This window comes from Amphiprion ocellaris, chromosome 12, assembly GCF_022539595.1.
Source record: "Amphiprion ocellaris isolate individual 3 ecotype Okinawa chromosome 12, ASM2253959v1, whole genome shotgun sequence".
Lineage (NCBI taxonomy): Eukaryota > Metazoa > Chordata > Actinopteri > Pomacentridae > Amphiprion > Amphiprion ocellaris.
Window position 1 is genome coordinate 3520255 of NC_072777.1, and position 19145 is coordinate 3539399.

General features: G+C 37.7%; 1 protein-coding gene across 1 annotated transcript; it reads left to right on the top strand.

The window, feature by feature from the left end:
- Positions 1 to 3462: 3462 nt before the first annotated feature.
- Positions 3463 to 18262, top strand: cmtr1 (cap methyltransferase 1). Its single transcript, XM_055016052.1, has 24 exons — positions 3463 to 3644; positions 5244 to 5348; positions 6781 to 6941; positions 7086 to 7244; positions 7376 to 7468; positions 7576 to 7647; positions 7945 to 8039; positions 8428 to 8500; positions 8606 to 8804; positions 8908 to 9026; positions 9152 to 9248; positions 9870 to 10002; positions 10691 to 10870; positions 10961 to 11017; positions 11914 to 11971; positions 12076 to 12144; positions 13043 to 13174; positions 13733 to 13858; positions 14062 to 14153; positions 14939 to 15007; positions 15629 to 15676; positions 16805 to 16917; positions 17022 to 17130; positions 17223 to 18262. The coding sequence occupies exons 2-24, from the start codon at positions 5249 to 5251 to the stop codon at positions 17356 to 17358; spliced, it is 2490 nt and encodes an 829-aa protein (XP_054872027.1). The 5' UTR covers positions 3463 to 3644; positions 5244 to 5248; the 3' UTR covers positions 17359 to 18262.
- Positions 18263 to 19145: the final 883 nt, after the last annotated feature.

Sequence of the window (19145 nt, forward strand, 5' to 3'; positions counted from 1 at the left end):
CGGGAAATACCTGAAGAGCCACGTGGCTGTCAGATAATAATGGTATTTGTTCACTGCCTATCATATTCAAATCACTGTTTCACGCATGTACTTTATGTAAGTATTTTATTTCAGTTATTTTATTTAAAGCCATTAAAATGTTGACAGAAACCTATCAGAATATATGGTGTACAATTCTGATAGTAGTGCCTAGTAATTAGCAGTGTCTTAGTAATTTACTTTTCATCATGCTGCTGAAGGACAAATAATTGTTTTTCTGGTCATTCACTCTTATCAATTGCTTATGCAGGAAAGATGATGTAGAAGCCATGTAGATGTATGTGAGAACTGATATGCAGTACAATAAGCTTTTTTTTTATGTTACCTTCGGCTGGTTAAAACCCGCAACTCTTGCTTCAATTATGCTTTTTTTTATTGCAGGTAAATAATCATTTAAAGCAGTTAAAAATTACAAAAATGATGAGATAAGTACATTTCAGATACTTTGGTAAAAACCATTCTTGTTCTGCTCAGGACATCCACCAAGTTAAGAAATCACTCTATATCCATCCGACCTTTTGTTTCTCTCTTTTCTTTCTGGCTCAGTCTTGCATTGTTTACCAGTTTGTTCGACTTGTTTCCAGAGTTTTTGAAGGTAGCAGTAGTAGTTTTGTCCCTTCGGTCTTAAAGAGTGTGTAGTTGAGCTTGAACTAAATCCACAGCTAAATCTAAATCATTCACACTTTGACTAATAAAAGCATGTACTAATATATTCTTTATTTACAAATAAAAACAGATGCATTTTATACTGTCGATACACTTTTCAGGATCCTGCTCTTATAGAATCATCACAGCAGTTACCTCATGCTCTCACCAGTGGAAAAGGAATTTTCTACTTGAATACATGAGGAGCTGTTGAAAAAACTGATGTCGAACACTAGACTACACTCTGGTAATCTTTGGACATCTGTAAATCCAGAGTGCAATGTAATACTTTATTCAGATTGTGTACCAGATTACCCCTTTCTTTGCCTGCATGAGAAGGAATTCGTATTAGGAATCAGTTAAAGTTCAATATTGCCAGTATAAATTTACATCTTTGTGATGTTAAAATTGATCTGGAGTGTCTGAATACAATTACATCTTTATAATCATCACATGACCTGAAGAAATTGGACATAATGAATGCTTCACTTCACAATCTTTATGTTGAAAACTACAACACGGTTTATATTGAGGATGTAATTTCCTTTTCAACAGCGGTAAACCTTTGGACAGGTTTCAGGACTTCATGATAGAAATATATTGATCAGATTAAATTGCTCTCAGGAGACTCAGGTGTCTTTCACAGAAGCATTTATTGCAGGTCCATGACAAATAGAATCAGAGATGTCATGACAGAAGTGAAATGAATCCTTGTCATTCCCAATAGTGAATGTAAATGACAGAAAATGATCAAGCATCACATGAAGAATATATGATGAATAATAAACAATCACACATTGAATTTAAGCATCCAGTTAGTTTCCTGGGGTGTACAGACAAATCAGAACTGATTTACTCAAATCTAACTAGAAATGCAAGAAATCACATTCATCATTTCATCTGAATCAAGTACATTTCAATAAATCACACTGCTTTATGTATCTTAAAGATACATAAATCTTCAAGATACATACTCAAAGATTAGGTTTTTTAATTTTTTTTGTTTTTTTATTCTCATACAATTCACAATTTTAACAATAAAAGTGATTAAGAGTAAATAAAACAAAATAAAGAGTAAACCAAATCATAGTAAATGTAACATTCTAGGAAAATGTCCACAACTACAGAATAATTACACACACCTGGATATAAAGGTGCGCATGGCATCACCCAGCAACCACGAAAAGATGCTCAGAGCATCTTTTTCTCTCTTCTTTTTTATTATTTCCCTCACATGTTTTCTTTGTGGACTAGTAAAGTAGTCTGGCACATTGACGTCTCATGATAAATTCTTTAATGGCAAAAGAAAAAGAAGCTTCAAATGATAGTCTTCCTGCAGTTTTGAGGCACACTTTGAGACAGCGTGAGCGAGTGTAAGATGCACTTCCTGAGGCCGTGGTGCACATTGTTTTAAGACATGGGGGTTTTTGTCTCCACTCTACCCTTTCCACACCCCTCTGGGTAACAAAAGTGTAGATTCCCTTCTTTAAATCAGGATGGCTGTCACCCTGTCTCCTTGTCTCCGCTGCTGGCGCAGTGTCCAACAGTGGCCAGGAGGGCTAAACAACCTCTGGCCACACATTCATACATACATACATACATACATACATTCATACATACATACATACATACATACAGTGGTGGAAAATTTTTTTCGGACACCCCATACATTTGTGAAATATTGCATTACCAACCAATCTTAGGTGCACTCTTCAAGTGCAATTTCTTCTCCTTCAATTTCAAATCCTAAAAATGCCATTAAAAACATAAAATTAATTGGTTCCATAAAAATTAGAAATTTTGAGTATTGGGTCATTTTGGTAGAATTTAGTTTTGTTAGTTGTTCTTGTAAACAATAAACAACAACAAAAAATCATTTGTATGATTTTTCTACAAATTTTGCATGGTAATATTTGAGATTGTGTAAAATTTTAAGGGTGTCCGAAAACTTTTTTCCACCACTGTACTGGTCAATATATAATTGCAGAACTTTTTGTAACATAGTTGACAGGTATCATAGTTGACATTTTTGCAGTTTTCACGCTAAAAGTCAACAACTGTAACCAAACACCACATGGCATTTTTACAGAAAGATTCTTCTTTTAAATGTTATATTTACAACTGAGTAAAATTGAAATTGAAAGTTATTTATAAAGGCATTGTAGTAAAAATGTTTAAATCCACACTTGACTCACACCCTACTTTATATTAAATAACTCAGAAAGCCTTGGAGTCTGGCCAGTCTTTTCTCCAGGAAGAAATGGCATCATGTGGAGCAGGTCATGTGATCTGGAATTAACACACTTCCATGAGAGGTGTTTTTGTAATGGGGAACTTAGTTGAAAGTGATTTCTTGGACACAGATACAATTTGTTATTTTCCATATTAAATTTGATATATTGCCAAAAAAGAAATATCTGTCATGATTATCTCAACTTAATAAAAAGAACACAATCAAAACAATTTTTGAATAAGCCCATTTTATTACTATTTAGCTAATTAGAAGGTGGTTGTTATTAAATTGGGACAGTTATTTATTTGACATTTTAGTCATTTTTTATTAACAAGTGATTGTTTTCATAATAAATAATTATGGAATTTGTAAAGACATGATCATAATGAACATAAAAAGACATTGTTTTTAAAAAAACTTTTAATGAAAATGTATGCAAAATGGACTTCAAAAGTTCCTCAATTATATATTGACCCGTACATAAATTTAAAAAGGCACATGTTCAGACAGTCGTTGCGTCATCACTGCGCGTCGTCAGATGAAGAAGGACCCCTGGACGCTCTAAAAACATAACGCGGGCTAATGTAAACTTCAGACACAGAATATTTCCTTACAAAGTTTCCATGCATATAAAGAATATAACTGGGGAAACCTCGAAATATATGTGGGAGTAACGTTCTGTCGATGCTGTGCCGCAACAGAAGAGCGAAGCTTTTCCTCTGAGCTGGTAAAAAAAGAAGGAAAAAAAACTAGCTGCTAACGTAGCAAGCTAACAGCTGCTGTAGCTGCGCACTTTCGTTTCACTGAAAACATGAAAACACACACTAACCAGTCAAGCCTGTTTACTTTAGCTGTGTTTATTTGCTAAAAAAATATACTTTGGAGACTGATGTGGATCAGTATTCAAGCTACATGCAACATAACCAGAAGGCAGCGTTTCATACATTGGTCAGGTTTTTTTAGATTCTGAGATTTTAACGTTACACTTGTCCAGTTCTGGCAGCGTGGACTAACAAGGTGTTGCTTGTATTACATGTGATGTTGACATTTGGCATTTTATTTTTAATGTTAATCCACGAAGGCCACTAACTGGGTCTAGATGTTCCAAACGAGTCTTTATTTGTGAGTTTATGCAAAGACTTGTTGATAATTCTCCTGTTTGATGAACCAGTGTATAAGAGTTACATAAACCTTTATCACACCTGCTTTAGATTGTGCTGTCCTGGAAGTTTCTACAATGTGAATACTTTTTTTTTCAACCCCCCAAAATAATCTCTCCTTTTCTCAATTCAGACTATAGATATATGTGTAAAGAGCAGAATATTTGTGGTAATGTATCCAGTTTGGTCTGTCTTGAGCACATGTGAATTGCATGGCATTAAAACACACCGTATTAAAACCACAATTAATTATTAATTTCTACTCTCAGTTGTATTAAACATCGTTTTGGCAGTGTGAAGTTAAAATAGTTACAATACAATGTTTGTACGGTAATAAAAGGAGAAAAAATTAACAAGATTTCTTATTTGTCAAAGTTATATTTAGCAGATGTTTGATTTTTGGTTTGATATTTGCATCACTGTCATGCAGTGACGCTTCCAGTTCTGGCCAAAATACAGTAGCTCCCTATTCATTGCAGAATTCAGTTTAAAATTCTCTTGATTGCTGCTAAATATCCACATAGTCTGCCTCTGCTCCACATCCTGGAACTTCTAATCCTTTATTCTGCATGTAGACTCATCAGATCAGAGAATAAATGATAGTTTAATGTCTCACAGTTAAGGCTTAAAAAAGCCTGTGCTTTTACTTTTACCGCCTTTTACCCCAATACTCTGGAGCAAGCAACCTCTTACTGTCATAAAACTTCAGCTTTAAAGCTTAAAAACAGCTGTACAGGCAGGCATGTGTACAATATTGATCTCTTTTTTAATGTTTTGTCCTTCGTAATGTTTCACTCTCTTTAGTTATGTTCCATTTTCTTCTTTCAATGTTCTATTCTTGCTTTTCAGTGCTTAGTATATTTTGATTGTTTGGTTTTGTAAATGATCTTGTAGCTCCAGTTTTGAAAGGTGATATCAATATCATTTTTGAAAGTTTTATTATTATGCACACTATTGTGATGTCGTCCACCTTTTTTGGGTGTATATTTGAAATATACCATAGATGCCAGTGCTCTGTTCATTGAACTTAGTTAAAATAACCTCTACCGGTTGTTGGTTTCTTCCTGTCACAGTCCTTGGTTTTCACCAGTGTCCACTATGTGCTGTTGCACTTGGTCTGTCAGACTGATAATGTTGTTGTTGTTGTGTTCTCCGCTCGTTTTCAGCCATAATGAAAAGAAGAGCCGATGCAGGGTTGACAACACTGCAGGGGACAAAGAGGCACCGTGAGGACAGCAGCTCAGATGAAGAGTCACGATTATCCAGACAAGGTAGATACATTTATTTCCCTGTTCTTAACAGTGACACAAATTGCACAAATTTAGATACAAGCATGAAGTTTTACATCGTAAAACAATCGTTAAAACTGAAAGCCACATCTGTCAGCAGAGATACGATTTGCCATTTGAAAGAACGGTTTGGTTCACTCTCTATTGAGTGCTGAATCCAAGGGAAGATAAGACTGGTTTCATCTAGTTGGAAAGTTCAGTTTAGCACAAGACTGTAATGCTGCTTTCAGAGTGATTAGAAGAGGATGGTGATCTTTGTGATTAGGGCTGCAGCTATCAATTATTTTAGTGATCGAGTTTTCTATTGATTATTCTGGCAATTAATGGAGTAATCAGATTCCATGCTCGGCATGCACATTACAGCATCAAAAGTGGAAGTGAGCTTCCTGTGCATGCCATTGGAATCCTCGTGTATTTAGTTGGTGATGCAGAAATGACATAAATCTGTTTTTATGTTTGGTCCATTTAAACTGCTGCTACTGCAGCTGATAGAACACAAATAAGAAAACTGATCAGTTTATTAATATTTATTACAGAGAATATTCAATCAGTAACTTTAGTTTCACTTTGATTTGGCCACAAATTAAAGTGATTTCTTTCATTATGAGACAGTGTCAGACCTACATGCACTTCAATACAATATCATGTTTGAATATATGAAGTTTGATAGTTTTATTGTGCAGCTGTCTGTTATCAATAATCAGCTGCATTGATCGCTAAAATAAATACATTAACACACATTTACCAGTTTTCTACCAGCATTCCTGTCTTACGTAATTTTCAATCACAGCTTTTAACCGCCATAAATTTTAAAGTTTCTCATTATTCTCCATTAAAACAACCTGTTGACTGAAGCAGCTGAACACCATCGGTTTATTTTGTGCAGAAAACGAGTCAAATGATCGTTAAACACTCCTGTTTGTGTGACAAATTTAAAGGAGAAAGTCTGAGTTAACAAAGAAAGTTGAAAACCACCTTCATACCTGTTAACTCTGACTGAGGGTTTAGTTTTTTTTTTGACTCAAACGAAGAAAATCTGACTATGTTAAACTGTCTTCATAGTTCAGCCTCTGATCTGATAAATGCCGTAAACGCTAGAAAAGCTGCGCTGGTTAAAATGCAACCATCACTTTTAAAATCCCCTTAAAATTTATTGATTATAGGTGTCTGAAGTTAGGGTCCAGTTAGTGTTCTGGGGTCTAGTATGTAGTGGATTAAACAAAGCCTCCATTCAGAGAATTTTGCCTTGAGGAATTTTAGTAATCGAATAACTCGAGGAATCGTTTCAGCCCTACTTGTAACACAGATAGTTGTCGCTATTTTTGTTGAGATTTGTTTGTTTTGGTTTCTCTGCCTGGTCATGTTTCTAAGCGAACGGTTTGTAAATGTGTGTTTGTGCTTTTGTCCTATCCAGACTCAAGCCAAAATGACTCTCTCAGTGACCAGGAGGATCACAGACCGGGGTTCTCTATGCCCTCCATATCTTCGTCATCCTTCGACTCCCAAGACATAGATGCCCCCACAGAAGCATCCTCAAAGTTCTCTATGTACAACAGCGTGTCACAGAAGCTCATGGTAATACACGGAAAATCTCACTAAGCCACGATGTTTCCACTTCTGTACTGCAAAAATTCAAACTGCATTTATTATTTTTGTTTGATTTCGAAAATCTTCCCATTGTATTTCATGAAATCCTCTGTTGTCTGTTAAAACCTCCAGGCCAAGATGGGCTTCCGAGAGGGCGAGGGTCTGGGTAAGTTTGGTCAGGGACGAAAGGAGATCGTGGAGGCTTCAACTCAGCGAGGGAGAAGAGGTCTCGGTCTCACACTGCAGGGTTTCAAGGGAGAGCTCAATGTAGACTGGCGTGATGAACCAGAGGTAGGTAATAGTAGTAATCACCGTTTATTCTTATCAGAAGTATTTCTGGTTTTAGGTTTGAACTGCAGTGTGAGACTGGAGTAATCTTTGCTTTGGGTTTCTTCTGTCTGTTTTCCTGTTCGTCTGCACAGCCCAATGCTATAGAGAAAGTTGACTGGTTCCCAGAATGCACCACAGAGACCCCAGATGCAGATGAGCTGAGGGACTGGATGACTCTGGGACGGGTAAATTCAAAAACATGACCATTTAGTAAGAGATATGCACTGCATGATGCCCAAATGTCGTCTTTACTTAATATGTGTGATTAATTCTTGGTTTTGACTCCATACAGCGGAAACTTAAGATTGAAGATGAGACAGAGTTCTGCACAGAAGATCTTCTGCACACTCTTCTACGATGTAAAGTGAGTTATAACATGAACCAGCTAATGTTTACTTCTGTTTTTTCCATGAAATTGAAAAATTCTGACTGGTAGTGTTCGCATTGTACACATTTTTCAGACCGATGTTAAACTATGCGTTTAATAATCACATGTGTAGCACAAAAAACCCGTTTGTGTTCAGTTGGACTCCGGGATCTTCCATATTTTTTATTGTCATTAAGGAGGCTCTTCATTTTTACTATCTTATGGTTGAATGTTCAAGTCATTAATGTTACATATTCTGGAGTTGTCTAATCACTGGGTCCGTGTGATGTTTAGACTGTATTTGATGACCTGGAAGGCGAGGAGATGAGGAGAGCACGGACTCGTTCCAACCCATACGAGACAATCCGAGGAGGTATCTTCCTCAACAGGTCAGTCTTTATGTAGTAAACTGGAGGAAGAATCAGTATTCAGTGCAAATAGTATTTAATTGGTTTCCTAATTTAGTAGTGCTTTGCTGTTATGAGTTCTTATTTGATGTATTTTGCTGAATTAGAGTGCGATTTTTTTTGCCATTTCCTAAAGATATACGTTTGAATAATGACAATTGTCAAACATCTCTCTGATGGTTAAAAAGGGGCTAAAAATTCTTGCTGCTTGATACACACTGTTATAAGTAATTTATTTCTAATGAAATACAACTTTGTCACACTCGAATTAATGACTCCTTTCTGCGAATTTGTGGTAACTACTGTGAGACAAATAGCTTGCAATCCTTTAGAGCAGTGACAAGTTGTTTTGTGTGCCTTTTGTATTCAGAGCAGCTATGAAAATGGCCAACATCGACCACTGCTTCGACCATATGTTCACCAACCCAAAGGATTCTCAAGGGGTGAGTGGGTCAGAGCGACTGCAGATATGAGCTGAACTTTTCCTGGATCCCAACACACAGGCTCATATATACAGATGGTGAGATGAATCCTCTCTCGTTACGTAGAAACCGCTGACGAAGGACCGCGAGGGCGAGCTTCTGTACTTTGGTGACGTCTGCGCGGGGCCTGGAGGCTTTTCAGAGTACATACTGTGGAGAAGACGCTGGCACGCCAAGGGCTTTGGCATGACGCTGAAAGGACCCTGTGACTTCAAGCTGGAGGATTTCTATGCAGCGCCCAGTGAACTTTTCGAGCCTTATTACGGTGCGTTATTAAAACCTGCACACCACACCCAGGGGAGAGGAGACACGGGCTACGTTTCATGTGATGAATGATTCAGTGAAAGCTTGACCTCTGTGTGTCTCAGGTGAGGGAGGGGTGGACGGAGACGGTGACATTACTCGGCCGGAGAACGTGACTGCCTTCCGTAACTTTGTCATGGAGAGTACAGAGAGAAGAGGGCTGCACTTCCTCATGGCAGATGGGGTGAGATTAATTCTGCAGGGATTGCTTTGCTTCAAAGGATTCATAATCAAAAACTGACACGTGGTTGTTTGATGTTAAGGTTTCAGCTTAATCATCAGGTTTGGTGTGATCTCTGCCTCTGTTAGGGTTTCTCTGTGGAAGGTCAAGAGAACCTTCAGGAGATCCTGAGCAAACAACTGCTACTCTGTCAGTTCCTCACCGCCATCTCGTCACTCAGGACAGGTATGTGTGTACATCAATTCAGTCTTTAGTTGTCATAATAAATATAACAATGAAATTTTGTTCAGAGCATTCATACACTGCACAGCAAATTATGTCATTAAGTTCAGAAATGGTACAAGACCCTTCTCTAAGTCCCATAAACACCCACTGTGTAAAATTAGCACAATATAAACAATAACATACAATAAATGATTCAGTACAGACACAAATGTAACAAGAAAAGCACTCAGCTGCTCAGTCGTATGATTTCCGATGGCTGAAATCCTTTAAAAAATCGTGATCTGCAGAGGTGGATTTGTAGTAGGATCGCAATCATGTGATCATCAGCAGGCAGCTGACGAAGTGTTCACTTGTTGTCAAGTGTAATTTGTTGAGTTCACGGTCGTGGCATTAAAATTTTTACATTAATTGCATTAAGATGGCATTAAAAAGCATTAAATTTGACTGGTTGATTTCTGCAGAAACCCTCCACCCAGTTTATCTGCATATCTCAATGAAAAATGTCCAGCTTCTGGTGTTTATGCATTTCCTGTTCGATCATGTGCTCACCTTTCACATTTCTGTCCACGTGTGCAGTATGTCTATATTCCCAGACTAAGCTGCAGTGTCTCTCTACACCAGGTGGCCACTTTGTCTGTAAGACCTTCGACCTCTTCACTCCCTTCAGTGTGGGTTTGGTCTACCTGCTCTACCTCTGCTTCGACAGGATCTCGCTCTTCAAACCGGTCACCAGCAGACCAGCCAACTCTGAGAGGTGAGGCTGCAGACAAGAGGCCATGTTTGGATTTTCATTCAGCAAGTTGATTATTGTTTTGTTACACGTGAATATCGATGGCACATTAAAGCTGCACTGTGAAGTTTTGCACACTGGTTTCATTAAGGTAATATATTACAAATTTTATAAGTAGTATAACATTAATTCACCTTCATTGTTTCCTCACACACACCACTTTGTATCAAATAGCATTTTGTTAACATCAGATTGTTTGTTGCAAAGTGTTTTGACATTTAATAAATTAACAGAATCAAAAACAACCACAGCAGTTTTTTTTTTTAGTTTAATCTTTCAAAGCTGAGTTGAAAACCAAAGTGGCAGCAACAAACAGTAGCAGAAAACTGTTTCATTTGGCCTCAGTGGGGTGTTTTTAACATACTAGTACATTGCTGGGACACTGTGGTGACAGAATAGATAGTGAGACAGATGATTGTTCGTAAAGATCGATTCAAAACAACCTTACTTGGGGTGGTAATAAATTTGCATATCATAACAAAAGAGGCGCACTTTCACAGTGATAACCATACTCAAAGTCATAATTGAGTTTTGACAGTAAAGGTGAAGAGGGAATGAAACACTCTTGTCTTCTGTAGATCCAATTTAAGCTTTAGATTGTGAAAAAATGTGTTGTCATGTTTTGTTTATTTCTTCACATCTTTATCCACAGGTACATTGTGTGCCGAGGTCTGAAACCAGGTTCAGATGCCGTCAGGGAATACATGTTCAAAGTCAACCTGAAACTGAACCAGCTGAGGAACACAGACACAGATGTTACAGATGTGGTTCCTCTGCATATCATTAAGGACGACACCGACTTCTACCAGTTTATGGTCAACTCCAATGAGAGGTAGAAACACACTGCATTCACAAGGCTTTCTTTACCCGCCACATTTCAAACAGAGGAACTAATGAAGAATGAATTTAATTGTCATTGCAGCCTCTGTGCTGTCCAGATCAAGGCCTTGGCTAAGATCCACGCCTATGTCGTAGATCCGTGAGTAACCGCTCTTGTGCCTGTCCATTAGTTACCATTTACAGCATACAGCAAAGGTGAACACACACAAGTGTAGTATTCAGTGTCTCAGTTGAACATTGTTTCATCTTGTAAACAATCGAAAATAACTAAAAGCCTATAGTAAAAGTGCAAACCACAAAACTCAATTCAGCAAACAACAACAGACCTGCGTTTACTGACACACAAAACCTGTGATCGCTGAAACTAAACTGTGAAAGCTTCTGATTTCCAATCAGCTGAATTGCCTAATGTCTGTGGAAATAGCAAAATAAAGGCAGAAGAGATGACTAAACGGTACAGAAATACTCATGAAATTCTCCAAAACACATTGCAAAAATCACATGAATTTTTCTAAAGAATGCAGAAATGAAAACCATGACCTGGACAAACACGCCCTCTGACTTACATTCAACAGAACAGCTGTGGGACATTTTAAAGAGGAAAGGTAGAGTGACACAACCCTTCCAGCAAAGAGCAGCTGAATGACGAAACATCTCTCCAGAAATTAGTGCAAATGAGAGTTCAGTTGGTCATCCAAAGTTAAGGTGGACGCATGCAGTATTAAAAATTGAAAAGGTTTGACTCTCAGTAAGGACAGGTGGACTGAACTTTGTTGCATTGAGTTCCTGTTGTTTGACCTGTACCTTTAATGCAGTAATTCTAAATCACTGTTTTTATATTTTCATTGTAAGCACATACCCAACTGTGCAACACAGAAGTAATCCGACTGCTGTGAGGTGGTACAATTAAGAATGACTTGACATATAGGTAATACTGCACAGGAGTGTCCCTCACTTCTCTAGTATTCTGTATCTGCTTCACCGTTACCGCATGTGTTTATTTATGAAACTGACTGTGCTGCACTTCATCTCTAGGACACTTTCAGAGCCGAGGCAGGCCGATATCAGGAAGGAGTGTCTGAAGCAGTGGGGGGTGAGTGGAGAAACCGATACATGTACTAAACTGACTATAATAAAACTAATAGAAGTAGACTGTAGTGTTTTCATGCTCTTATGTTTATATACGTCCATTTCCAGGTCCCAGACAAGGCCAGAGTCACTCCTGCTTCCTCAGACCCAAAGTCAAAATTCTACGAACTGATTAAGGTCAGTTTTCCTACTGGGTGTAAAGCAACGCTGATAAATGTGCGTTTTGTGATTTTTACACATTCCTTGGTGGAGTTATGTGATGATAGGCGTTGGTTTGTCTGTCTATCTGTCTGTTAGCAACATTACTCAAAAATGGATTTGAATGAAATTTTCAGGGAAGATCAGAAATGACACAAGGACCAAGTGATTAGATTTTGGCAGTGATGCGGGTTATAGTCTGGATCCATGGATTTGTTAAAGATTTCTGGCATCACTGTAACTATGACAACAAGTGAACACTACATCAGCTGCCTGTTTGATGATCACATGATTGTGATCCTACTACAAATCTACTGCTGCAGACTTATCAGGACTTATCCATCAGAAATGATACAAGGAACAAATTATTAAATTGTGGGGGTGTTTCTTGCCGCCCGCTATATATGTAGGTCACGTGGTATCTGTACATAACGTAATCAGCGCAAGGTCATTTTGTTTGTGGGTACATCTATATTAAATGGCCACATTCTATGTTGCCGTGATTTCTGATCATAAATAACTAACAATCAAATGCTGCATTTCTACAAAAAAATGCTGCATTTCTGACAATGGCGTATGGGGGAATGAGCGGCCTTAGCAGAGTACTGCGCTCTCTGGGTGCTTTTCTACTTATAAATGCAAAGAAAATGTTCTTGAAAACACAGATGCACTGTTCAAGCAGACTTTTTTCCACTTGAAACTTTTAAAGCATTTAGTACAGGCTTTTTTTTGGGCAGAGGGTGAGTCTCTTTAGGAATTCTGCCCTGATGAATTCTGACAATAGGGCTCAGTCTGGCAATATTCTTATTTAAAATGTAGAATTTCTCTCAGCGTCTGCTCTCCGTCCCTAACTCTTCCTCCATCTTTTGCTTCTCAGACTTCAGATGTGGAGTCGTTCCAGTGTAAGCTGACGGCCCTCAACTCCAGCACACTCGATAAGCTGCGTCACATCCTGGACCACAGGTGCATTGTGGGAGGTGGGGAGCAGATCTTTCTACTAGCGCTGGGGGTGAGTCTTAAGAGACGGCGCGGGTCTTGAACTTTGTTTTACATCAAAAACAAAATCGTGACCACTCACAGATGAAGCGTAGCCTATTATCAGGCAGAAGGATGCATGGGATGTATTATACGTGTAGTTAACAGTCAGTTCTTCAAAATTCCAGTGAATTCTTTTTAATGTTTCTCTACTTTCCTATATTAGTAAACTGAATAGCTTTGGGTAGTGAATAAAACACAACACTGGAGGACATCATCATGGAAATTTTTGAGAATTTTCAGAAAATCTAATCAACAGATTCATCGAAAAGGCAAATTAGTGTTAGATACATACTCGGGCCAACTGCGTCAGTCAGCTGTTTAATGTGGAAGATCACTTCCCTTTTCTGTGGATAATATTAACATACAGAGCTGACAGGCTAATCTCTTCAACCTTAAGGTTTTTATCCAGTATGTAAAGTGAATTTGATAACTTCCAGAGAGGTTTATCTGTTTCTGTGCATAATGACTTGTGACTAAACCTGTTTTCATGACCTCATCTGTTCTCCTTATTTCCAACGAACCGTTGCAGAAGTCTCAGATATACACATGGGATGGAAAGATGCCTGTGCGCTGGAGGAAAATGGAGAATTTCAAGCTAGAGTTGCCAAGAGATACACTGCTAAGTGTGGAGATCGTCCAGGAGCTGAAGGGCGAGGTGAGAGGAGAGACCGAAAAGACGAAGAGCCAAACAAAAGACATATAGAAGCCAGTATTTCTAACTATTTATCGTAGACGGCTTTTAGCATTTTTAAGCTAGTGGTCGTTCTTATTCTTCACAGTTCGTGTGGATTCTAATTCGTTTCAGATAAAACTAAACGGAACACTTTTGTGTGTGTGCTGTGTGTGTTTGGTCCTCAGGGCAAAGCTCAACGTAGAATCAATGCAGTTCATGTCATGGATGCACTAATACTGAACGGCACTGATGTTAGAGATCAACACTTCAATCAACGGTAGGACATACTTGTCTTTATCTTCTAAAAGTAGATCCCAGTGTTTTTAACCTGTGAACCCAATGAAAAAAGTAGTCTTGATGTGTTTTTTTTGTTGTTTTTATTTTTTTCAAGAAAAAAACAACTATATATACTACTGTTCAAAAGTTTGGGGTCACTTAGAAATGTCCATATTTTTGAAAGAAAATTATTTTTTTCATGAAGACAGTTAAATGAACATTAGCATTAAATGAATGATAAATCCAGTGTAGACGTTGTTAATGTGGTAAATGATTATTCTAGCTGGAAACAGCTGATTTTTAATGGAATATCTCCATAGAGGTACAGAGGAACATTTCCAGCAACCATCACTCCTGTGTTCTAATGCTACATTGTGTTAGCTAATGGTGTTGAAAGGATAATAGATGATTAGAAAACCCTTGTGCAGTTATGTTTGCACATGAATAAAAGTGTGAGTTTTCATGGAAAACATGGAATTGTTTGACCTCAAACTTTTGAACGGTATCCATACTCCCCTTTCTGTATTTTCTTTTACTTATTTTAATACCTGTAAAGCTGAAAGTAAGAGTTTTTTAACAAAACAAGTTATAAATGAATCTATACTTTAATCATATTTTATCTCTTTAATCTCCCTTAAAGTTGGTGATTCTTGACCCCCAGCTTAAAACCCACTGTCCGTGTTCTTGACTTTTCCATTACCGTTTCTGAAATCACAAATGGTGCAAACAGCAGTGACAGTTTGTAATGTTTTCTACAGTGTACTAAATGACGTGTTATCTCTCCAGGATCCAGATGGCTGAGAAGTTTGTGAAGGCGGTGGCTAAACCGAGCCGACCAGATATGAACCCTATCAGGTGCTGACTCGACTTAATCTGATCGGTTTGAATGCTGCTTTGTAATTTATCAGCAGACATTTCATTCTCACTGAATGGATGAAAAGTTAAAAGTAAAAACCTCTACATAATCACACATTTTGGTTAAAAAATAAACGGTGAAACAGTTACAGGTATATTCTCATCTGAACCTCACAGTTACAGTTTGACAGCATTCAGAACAAAGACGTTATTTTGGGCTGTTATTTGCTTTATTGTCATCCTATCTGTAGCTGAATGTTGTTGACTGCGCTAAAAACAAGTAGTATGGTTTTTTTTGTTAAAGTAAAACTATTAAAATCGCACATTGAAAATGCCGCCAGAGGAAAAGTCCTGCATTCATTTTTTCACATAAAAATGATAAATAAAAGAGACTCAATTCAAAAATAGAGAAAATAAATCAGTATTTACTTAGTTCTTGGTTTATTTTGTTCTGTTCTCTTGAAATAAACAACAAGCACCGGTTCAGTAGCAGTACTGGTAAAACTAATAATGTTAGTAAAATGTCTTAATGATGCCCATCCTTATGACATTTGGAAGAAAATTTGTTTACTGTTAAACTATATCATAAATATTTTATGCATCTTTTGTCTCTCCAAACAGAGTGAAGGAGGTTTACAGACTGGAGGAAATGGAGAAAATCTTTGTCAGGTAAGACGTCATGTCCAAGTATTTGGCTGAGCTCCCTGTAAACAACATCACTGGTGCATGTTTTGGTTTTTGGGTCATTCCAGAATTAGAGGACATTTGGGTTTCCAAATTTTTGAAAAATATACTTTCTCTTTTATAATTTTCTGCTCCATATTCATCAATAATAGGTAATAAACTATCTAAGGCTTGATTGGCTCAGCTTCCACATCAATGGTAGCATTTTTAGTCCATGCTTTCTGTGTTGTTTGCTAACCCTACTCTAATCACAGTAACAGGGTTGCTAATCCATGCTAATGTGATCTTTTTCTCAGCAGTAGAAGCTAGATATTTAGCTGCTGTTACTGCTGACCAAGAGGACAAACTGACTGATGGAAAACAGTCAAGAAAAAAGTCAAAAGAATTAGTCTGATCCTGATAATATGAGGTAGATTGAGACATTCAGTCAAGGCTGACAATGTTCTGAAAATATGAAAAATAGAAGAGAGGACATAGCTTTGCTCTACACATTCTTTTGGAAAACTGATGCTGTTGATGATAAAAACAAGACACAAAAACGAGACACAAAACCACAAAAACAAGACAAACCGATAAAAATGAGACATAAAACGAGAAGAATGAGACACAATGACAAAAATAAGACACAAAATGAGAAAAACGAGACACAAAATGAGAAAAACGAGACACAAAATGAGAAAAACGTCATCAACAGGGGTGTTGTGGGACACGTTCCATGCATGATAATTATTACTTAAAATATTAAATATTAAGCTGATTTAAAAAATGTTCCCGCAATTACAAGACACATCAATGAAAAAATGTTGCCAAAAAAAGGAGATTTAAATGTAATTTTAACAGTTTTATTTGAGATTCAATTTGGTCATCAGGGGAGTGGGACAAGAGAAAAATGGCATTATCAGGGGAACTCCAGACTTATTTGGTATTTTAAAAATATTTTCAAACATTCTTTTCTCCTAGTTTTTTTTTTAGATTTGGTCTCAGGACAATAACATTTACACAACAACTGCATGTTCTAGTATTTTGTACATGGAATGTTTACAGCCTTCTGCCTATTTTTATGATCAAGTCTGGTTCTGTTAGTAGTAATAATGGATTTATTTCCTCATCCAGACTAGAGATGAAGGTAACAAAGAGTTCCGGAGGCGTCCCTCGTCTGTCCTACACCGGCAGAGACGACCGACACTTTCTTCCCACGGGCCTCTACATCATTAAGACAGTTAATGGTTTGTATGTGCAGCGCACTGTTTGACCCATACTCCTGTCAGCAGAATAGTTTGTAATGTCGGGGATGTTGAATTGAAAGTCCTTCCTCCCCTCCACCCTTCAGAGCCGTGGACGATGGCGTACAGTAAAAACTCCAAGATGAAGTTCTTCTTCAATAAGTTAACCAAGGACTCTACCTATGCGATGCCACCAAACTCTGCTGCTCCCTTTCAGTATGTGCCGTCCTCTCCGTTTGTTTCTTTTTTACGCTGGCAGCTGTTACGATCGCCTGAACAAACGCTAATCTTTTCGTCTTCCTCCTCAGCGTTTGCCACTCCGAGCGGCTCTTCTGGGCCTGGGTGGACGGCGTCATTGTTCACGATTCTCAAACCCGCGTGGACCCCGAGAAACTGTCCAAAGAGGACGTGCTGACCTTCATCCACCAGAACTACCAGCCCTGAAAGCCTCACGGAGTCTTCATCAACTACAACCTGTACAGAGTGCACTAAGTTATGGAGCATGTGGGAATGTGGGAAAAGGATAGAATGCAGTGACAGTGAAAGAAGAGTTGTGTCTTGACAATTCATCTGTTTTTAGAAATCCATTCTTTTTTCACTGTCCAGTTAAATATCCGTTAACAAGCTGCTTTATAAGAGATGGTTCAGAGAAGTTACCACACAGGTCGTAACTGGAATTCTGCAGCTGAAGCGATGAATTGTTTGCTGCTGTTTCCGGCGGCGATGTCTGGATCCTTGTAAGCTAAATATCTGACAAACTGCTCCGTCTGTCTGCCTTTTCTACTGCCCTCGGCTCTTTGAATTGTAACGATTATAGGACAAAATGGAGACAGGAAGGTGCGTCCACATTGAACTGCATGTCCCTCTAGATCCAGTCCAATCCATGCTGTGCTTGTGTCTCATTAATTATAGATAGGCTTCCAAATGTTAAACTATGCATCCATATCTGCAAACACCAAACACACTGTCTCGTTTGCCTCGATATAAACCTGCTTCAAGCTCGACTCGTCCTCAGAAGATCTGCTCATCTCACAGCAACAGGCTGCTAGTTCTTGCAAATCGGCAGCTGGATCCCAAATCGTCTTCTGGCTCATCCTCACCATCATTTTACACGTCAGTGACGGACGTAGCAGCTTTCTCCTGTCCATACTTCATCTGTCTTTTTAGGTCGTTTCTATCCTCCAATGCCTCCTCTTGATTGTGCCTGATATCTCCTGACTGTGTGTGTTTTTGTTTTTGTAATGCTGCAAATGAGTTATTTTTCTCCTGTAAAGTCAGCTCTCGGTCCCGTTGATGTAAATAAATAATAATGTAGTAAATAAATGGGAGATGCTGTTCCCAGAACGTGCTTTCAGCTGCCTGGTAACATTAGATGTGGATTGTAGTCGGAATGCAGGACACCACCTAGTAGAAAGCAAACACAACTTCATTTAGGAAAGTCTACCTCGAAAGCACAAAATAGTAAAATCATGTTTTTAGTGCGTAATAATGGAGCACTTAATTAGTGTCATACTTAACCCTCGTGTCGTCCTGCGAGTCAAATTGACCCGTTTTAAAGTTTGAAAATGTGGGGGAAAAAAAAAAAATTCACAGTGAAACTTCTGATGTCCACATTTTCAACATTTTTGGGATATCTTTGAACATTTTTTGGTGGAAAAAAAATGTTAAAAATGTTTAAGAACATTCACAAAAAAATGAACCAAAATCCAGCGAATTTCGCTGGATTTTGGTTGTTTTTTGTTAATGTTCTTAAGAAAATATTCGAAGTTTTGCCGATATATATGTAATCACTTTAGATATTTTTAGGATTTTTTGGGAAGATTTTTACTCATTTTTAGAAAATATTTACAAGAATTTTCTTGCCAAATTTGGGGGATTTTTTTTTTTTTTTTAAATAAAACTTTTAAAGGAAACTTTTAAGGAATTATTGGAATTTTCTTCTTGAAGGTTTGCAAATATTCAGAAATTTGGGGATTTTTTTGCTGAATTTTTGGAAATTATTGAAATTATTGTTTCAGACAAGGAAACTATATTTGGGTGCCTGTAAATGAAGACAACAGGAGGGTTAAGTGGTTTAAATTACCAAATAAATTTGTAAAAAATATTTTTTTAAGGAAAAATCAGTGCTCTGTTACGTTTTCTCACTTCAAAATTAAATTACAAGTGACAGTGAATTTGTTACAGTAGTCTGTGGCCAAATTGTTTAAATTGGAGCTAAAGTTGAACTTTTC

What these genes read in the sequence shown, in the direction of transcription:
- cmtr1 (XM_055016052.1), top strand. Translation starts at nt 5,249, where the DNA reads ATGAAAAGAAGAGCCGATGCAGGGTTGACAACACTGCAGGGGACAAAG. An exon ending in ACTTTTCGAGCCTTATTACG is followed by an intron (nt 8,805 to 8,907) that starts GTGCGTTATTAA and finishes TGTGTGTCTCAG; the next exon opens with GTGAGGGAGGGGTGGACGGA. An exon ending in ATGGTCAACTCCAATGAGAG is followed by an intron (nt 10,871 to 10,960) that starts GTAGAAACACAC and finishes TTGTCATTGCAG; the next exon opens with CCTCTGTGCTGTCCAGATCA.